Here is a 6,887-nt window from a genome sequence, read left to right on the forward strand (position 1 = left end):
TGCCACTTGTGTGGTTAGAACTATCCTTGTTTACAATTCAAATGTCCGAGACAATTAAAAAAAGAGATATTGGCAAATTCCATACCAGCAACTTGACCAAATATATGCTTCCTCCCATATTTCTGATCTTAAATTAAAAAAAAAATACTTTTTTTTGGTAATTATTCTTTAAATTTAGGTTCATTTGACCCCTACAAGGCTGATGACTTGAAGGATTGATGTCCCAAGGGGTTGGATTTACCTATCTAAAACATGATGAATGGGGGGAGGAGGGGTGTTATCGGTCCTCTTGCAGTAAAAATGACTCCATTAAATAATTTACATTAAAGAGTACATCTAATCACTGTGTAATCATGCTCCAGGACGGCTAGCAGACACGGACAGACAGACAGACAGACATACACACACATATGGCAAGCATGCAGTAAAGAGTAGGCTCTTATGCAAGCAAAGATCAAAGTACAATTATTTTAATATCTTTAAAGTGATGTTAGTTTTACTTTTTAAGTAGTTGCTGAAACATGCTAAAACTATCAACATACAGAAAAACTAATTTTGAATGCATATTGAGGAGAATTGAGTCTAAATTGAAATGAAAACAAATGTGGAATTTCCCTATATTTTCAATGTGACTCAAATGATTGTGAAATTCAGTTTTAAATGAAGTGTTCAGAAAGATACAATTGTGAATTTTAGCACGAAAGCTGTGAGTTACAATACTTAGTTTCAGTCATTTTGTGTTAAATGTTTTTTTTTATTTTTTTTTATATAAATTGAGTCAACAACACCTTTTATTAACTGCAAATTTGAGCCTTAACATTAAAAGTTCGAAACCTAGCAATTTATTCAAAACTGAAAAGTTATATAATTCTCTGTTATTGGTTTTTGTGCTTCTCAAGTTTTAATCATTTTTATCTCATAGAATTTTTAAGATGCTTAGAAAATTTTAATTCCTGTAGGGCCTCGTAACCGGTTCTCAGCCATACTGAAAAATTATGCATAGCATCGTATAATAGACATCTTTCCGAGGATATTTAAAAGAAAAGTATAAGATTTAAAAAGTTTTATTAGACACGAAGTGTCGAAGGTCTTGACCAGCAAAACTGGTTTGAATATTATGATTTTTATTTTAGTAATCGTGGATAAATAACCATTCTATAATTTGAATAATTTCAGATAAAAATGAATAACTCAGCAAGATTAGCCTGTGTCCTCTGTTTGCTGGGCCTCGTGCACAGTGTTCCCGTACCAAGGTTTCAACATTTCATGGTGAAGGACAATCTTTGGGACAGATTTGATAAGGTAATTCATTTGTTCACTTTCAGTTTCAATTTTAAAAAGGAGAACCATATCGGTTTATCAGTTAGCTAGATCCCTCGCTACAGGCAAAAAAGCTTACTACTTTATATAATAGTATATAAAAAAACGTTTGAAAACTATAAGGTTATATAAAGCTTAACTTTAATACAATAACACTTGGCTAGAATATACTTTTCTATAGTAAATAATAGTTTAATAGTTATTTATAGCATCGTATTATAGACAGCTTTCCGCGGGTATTAAATGAAAATTATAGGATTAATACCAGATTTGTTAGCCCTGAGTGGCTGGACGACCGTGCTAATAAAACTGGTATTAATTTCAGGATTTTTATTTTAATATTCGTGGAAAACTGTTTGTAATACGATGCTACACATTATTTTTATAAAAACTGGTTTTAATCCAGCGGATATTAATCGGTTTCGAAGCCATACTGGAATAGATATAAAAAATGAAAATTATTAGGTATATTTTACATATTAACTGTGACGCTTCTATACTTGAAAGAAATTAAAATTATACCAATTAAAGAAAAGGATTAAACATCTTAATCTTATGATCTTGGCTAATCTAAAATAACTATCAACGTAATAATTTTGTTTAGAATTTTGTGGCCCCCTCCTCTGAAGAAAGTGATGTAGTAGCTCCACTCCTCTCCTTTGTCAACCCAGAAAAGATTAATGTGGACAAGAAGGAAAATGTTTGGGTTGGCAGCCTCACCAAGTCGCCCGAGACAACCAATCCAAATTATCCACAGAAAAACTCTTGGACAGAAGAACTAGGCCTAATTGATCCAGAGGGAGGGCCGGCAGGACGGCTGGCAAGTGTGGACAGAGACAAAATTATCTTAACACACACACATACACTTCCCCGCAAAATTACCCCATTTACCACAATAAAGAAGAGAATGCAAAATGATACTGCCAAATTGAAATTGTTCAATTTTGGAAGTTATAACAAAATTGCGGCCACCGGACCTGACATACATTTCAGAACCACTTTTCCCAAACGGTACAGCAGAACTGCAGCCACCCTCCCCCGGGTGGCCAGGAAATCCAGCAAATATAGTAGAATTACTTCGGTAACACCTAAACACAGCGAAGATATAACTTCAGTCACACCGAATCACAGCGAAGATATAACCACAGCAGTCACACCGAATAACAGCATAGATTTATCACCAGCAACTATACCTGTACCTGTAGCTGGATCAACTCTTGCAGACCAGGAGTTGGTGAAAGAGCAGGACCGCAGGATGATGTCAGGTTTTGTGTCAGATGACCGCGAGTCAGCTAGGCTTGATAATAAAGAAAGATTTAGGGTGAGTCTATTTAATTTTTATTCTACATTAAGCTATAAAAATTGGAAAGAATTTTAATGAATATAATAGATTTGAAATCTGCATAAAATTTTAAGTTTTTTTTTTCTAAATTCGTTTTTTATATAATTCATTATTTAAAAGCGCAAATCCAATTTAAGTTAATAAATTTTGACCAATAGGATAGGTGGATTGAAAACTACCTGCGCTCTAATTGGTTGAATGATGTACGTCACTTAAGCTTCTCCAATCAGGGCGCAGATAGTTTTTAATCCACCAATCACAGATGTCAAAATTATTTAACTTAATTTGTATTTGCGCTTATAGATAAAGAATTATACAAAAAACGAATTTTATAAAAATTCCTTAAAATTTTATGCAGATTTCAAATCTATTATATTCATTAAAATTCTTTCCAATTTTTATAGCTTATTCTACATGGTGAAAGAGAGAAGGGGGTGATAAAACAGCTTAAACTTTAAATCGTTTCAAAGAATTTCCAAGTTTTTGGTCAATTTCCCACTGTTTCCATGATCTATCACTGATTTTAGTTATTTTATATCATAAAATATTTCAAGCTTTTTTTTTATAGTTTTATTTCTAAATTAAACAGTTATTTATAAATATGGATTGAAAAATGAATATTTTTTTTGCAGAGGCGGCTGGAGTTATTGTTATCCGCCTACCCCGAGGACCAGCGGGTTTTGAAGCGTCAGCAGCTTGTTCAGCAGCTGCTCAACCTTAGCTCTAGGCTTCATGATCAAATAAATACCAGGTAAACATACATATTAGAAATAGCTAATAGCCGCTTAAGGATTGGCAGCTTTCATAGAATCACCGGATGACCACAATTAACCTTTTTAAAAATAAAACACCTTAAAGGTTAGGTTATCTATAGGGTTGGAGGAACAAGCAGGGGATGGAGACATACTTTTTTTATAAGATAAGGAAAAACTAGTTTTGTTTTTGGTGGTCAACTGGCATTTAAGCGTTTATCCATTTTTGCATCATGGACGGTTATGTTCAATGATATCAACCCATTAGTCTTTTTGTATTGGTTAGGTTATTTTTAAAGAATATTCGGGAATAGTCCCTTTCGTAACATCGCCCCTTAAGGGGCGATTCGTCGTATTTCTAAAATGTTTTTTTTTATGTTATTTTAGGTTAGGTTAGGTTATATTGGGTTAGGTGATTGTCCCACAGGGTTAGAGCCCCCTGCAGGGGCCAGAAATAGAAGAAAAGCTACTGTGAAAAATACGAAGAATCGCCCCATAAGGTGCGATGTTACGAAAGGGACTATACCCGAATATTCCTAAATTTCGTTAACTGTAGAATTAATTGACGGAAATATTAGAAAGATACCTGATTTTATTGGTTTACTGATTCCATCATAAATAGTGTAATAGTTGAGAAAAGAATGGGGGTGAAGGTTTATTTGTTTGTTTTCATCCATTCTCTTGTTTTCCATCACAACAAGGTCATTCCAGGTGGGACCGGATAGGACAATGACTGTTAAATTAATCTATTCCCTTTCCTTCTCACAATAGCTTATGCTAATAATGCAGAATATCTCTGATATTATCTTATTGTAAGATTTATTTATTATTGCACTATCCCTGTTTCTATGAGGTCAAGATTGATATTCCTAAGTGCTCTGCAATAATTCACCGGGCTGGGAATGCTCATCTTTAAATAACTATTTTGATACTTATTCTTCAGTCAAATAATAATAATTAGAAAGAAAACAAGGATGACAACATTCACAAGTAGCGAAGCTAAAAAATTCTGAATGATAAGTTATTAGCATAATATTTAAAAAAAATTGAATATATCCCTCTTTTGGAGGTAAAGGACTAAACGTTTTTCATTAGAAATTAAGGCATGGGGCGGGTAAGATAAATTTTTCATCCTTACCCCTATCCCTGGATCCTAGACTATAGTAATCTCTCTGGAAACCCTCATTTTTTCCCCTCAAAATTACTTGTTTTTGCTGTAAATTTCCAATTATAAATTATTAGTACAAATTTACAGTAAGGAAATTGAATTCAGCTTTATAAAAATAAAAATCTATAAACAAATCTGATATCATGATTTATACATAAGGTGTTTTCGAAAAAAAAGAATATGAATAAGAATATAAAAAGTTTATGGGGATGAAATGTTAATTATTATGTGTATGCTGTTAAAAAGTTTGTTCAAATCCCCAATTGATAAAGTTCACTGTGAACATGTGAAGTTTTAAGTAAAATTGACAAGTTTAATGACAAACAATTAGAGTAATGCATTAATTGTTGGAATGGCTCTTACGTTTTTATCAAAATCTAAAAGTAATAGGAAATTTGTCTGTCTGTGTATTGCTTGAGATCTCGTTTACCCCTCGGGGCTAACAAAACTTATATTAATCTTCTAATTTTTCATTCTAATATCCGCAAAAAGATATCTGTAATACGATGCGATAAATAACTAATAAAATCTAATAACATTTTTTTTTTCAGAGAACGTGATCGCCGAGCAAGAATCTTGTAAGAAATTTTTAAATGATGAGACGTGGCTGATCATGGTGACAGACTGACAGCCAGCCTGCCTGCCTACCTGGAGGGTGGCTAGACTGACAGCCAGCCTGCCTGCCTACCTACCTAAAGGGTGGATAGACTGACCGACAGCCTGCCTACCTGGATGGTGGATAGACTGACCGACAGCCTGCCTGCCTACCTGGAGGGTGGCTAGACTGACCGCCAGCCTAGACACCTGGAGGGTGGCAAGGTTGATTCCTGTCCGCCTGGAGCCATCATTTACCTGGAATGGGGGAAGAGTATTGATACAATTCAAATCGACAATCCAAACCAAACCTAAAACAAAAGACAGACTTCTAGAGAAGCATATTTTAGAAAATATTACAAAGTGGAAAGGAGTAGAAGAAAAATTATTTTTGTTACAAAATTACAAATACAAAAAAAGTGAAAATGTTAAATAAAAATGTCTAGGACTAATATTGGCTACACATATTTTACCACATAGGTTAACTTTTCTTGTTAGTTAAACCTAAATTCTATGTGATTCCACCTAATGTTACCTTAATACAAAAATTTCCCTTGAAACCCATTTCTCAAATAAAAGTTTCCTTATTCTTTTTGTTCTTTTTAAATCCTTAATATTTTTATTATTATGAAAAGCTAAAGAGCAAGTTACTAAAGATATTTGTTTTCTGTGAAAACTTAAATAAACTTGGACAGACAGGGATATAGCAAACGAAGAAAAAACCTCTTACTTTTCCAATAAGAAAAATATAATTCTCTCATAACCAATGAACTAATTTTTTTCTTCAAAACTGGGTAAAAACACAAATATTTTGACACAGATTTCATTTCCATTGGCGAATAAGTTTAGGGAAAATAATTTCTTCTAATGTTATATTCCAGTCTGAAGTAAAATATAATTTTTATTTAACCTCATAAGTACAAATTTATAAAAGATATGTATTATATTAATATTTTTAATACAAATAAATTATAATATTTATTAAAAATTAGTTTTCTTTAATTTGCAACGTAGCTACTCTATAACTATAGGTACTGTTCGTATGTCATTTTATCAGAGTAAGGAAATGTGGTTGAACAACTGCTTGAATATTTCTTTATACCTATGTTTATCATACAATAAAAGTTTCAATATAAAACGTTTATAAAAAAAACTTGATTTAAGATCGGAATTTTCCCTTGAGCAATATTTTTAAAATTTCATTATGAAATGGGAATAGTCCCTTTCGTAACATCGCCCCATAAGGGGCTATTCGTCGTATTTTTAAAATGGCTTTTTATAGGTTAGGTAGTTATATTGGGTTAGGTGATTGCCCCACAGTATTAGGTAATTGGCCCCGCAGGGGCTAGAAATAGGAGAAAAGTTACTGTGAAAAATACGATGAATCGCCCCATAAGGTGGGATGTTACGAAAGGGACTATACCCTATGAAATTAGTGAGTTTTTATAGTTCTGTATCATTTATCAGAGGGAGAGGGGACATTGGTTGGTTGGTTCATTTAGTTCAGTGTCCAAACGTGTCCAAACCACTAAATGTAATCTACAGAAGGGGGAATTTTGTGCAGCATCATTGGGGATGTACATCAATTTATCGGCCATTGTCTTATCCCTTTAGATCCCTGATCATTTATAATATTTTTTTTTGACGAAAGACAGAAGATTGGACAAAATTAGTAGATTAGATTCTTATTTGTCGAGGAAATCTTGGTTTA

At 33.1% G+C, this 6,887-nt stretch overlaps 1 protein-coding gene across 1 annotated transcript; it reads left to right on the plus strand.

Annotated features, from left to right (window-relative positions):
• The first annotated feature begins 1,140 nt into the window (after positions 1-1,140).
• Positions 1,141-6,164, plus strand: LOC145312071 (uncharacterized). The gene is made up of 4 exons (XM_080151205.1): positions 1,141-1,302; positions 1,925-2,641; positions 3,295-3,413; positions 5,134-6,164. The coding sequence occupies exons 1-4, from the start codon at positions 1,183-1,185 to the stop codon at positions 5,162-5,164; spliced, it is 987 nt and encodes a 328-aa protein (XP_080007331.1). The 5' UTR covers positions 1,141-1,182; the 3' UTR covers positions 5,165-6,164.
• Positions 6,165-6,887: the final 723 nt, after the last annotated feature.

Source organism: Acartia tonsa, chromosome 2, assembly GCF_053477335.1.
Source record: "Acartia tonsa isolate MP-2025a chromosome 2, ASM5347733v1, whole genome shotgun sequence".
Classification (NCBI taxonomy): Eukaryota; Metazoa; Arthropoda; class Copepoda; order Calanoida; family Acartiidae; genus Acartia; species Acartia tonsa.

Bases quoted from the DNA above. Each gene is read 5' to 3' on its own strand.
- LOC145312071 (XM_080151205.1), top strand. From the start codon at position 1,183: ATGAATAACTCAGCAAGATTAGCCTGTGTCCTCTGTTTGCTGGGCCTC. The intron at 1,303-1,924 runs GTAATTCATTTG...AATTTTGTTTAG, and splicing joins TTTGGGACAGATTTGATAAG to AATTTTGTGGCCCCCTCCTC. The intron at 2,642-3,294 runs GTGAGTCTATTT...TTTTTTTTGCAG, and splicing joins ATAATAAAGAAAGATTTAGG to AGGCGGCTGGAGTTATTGTT.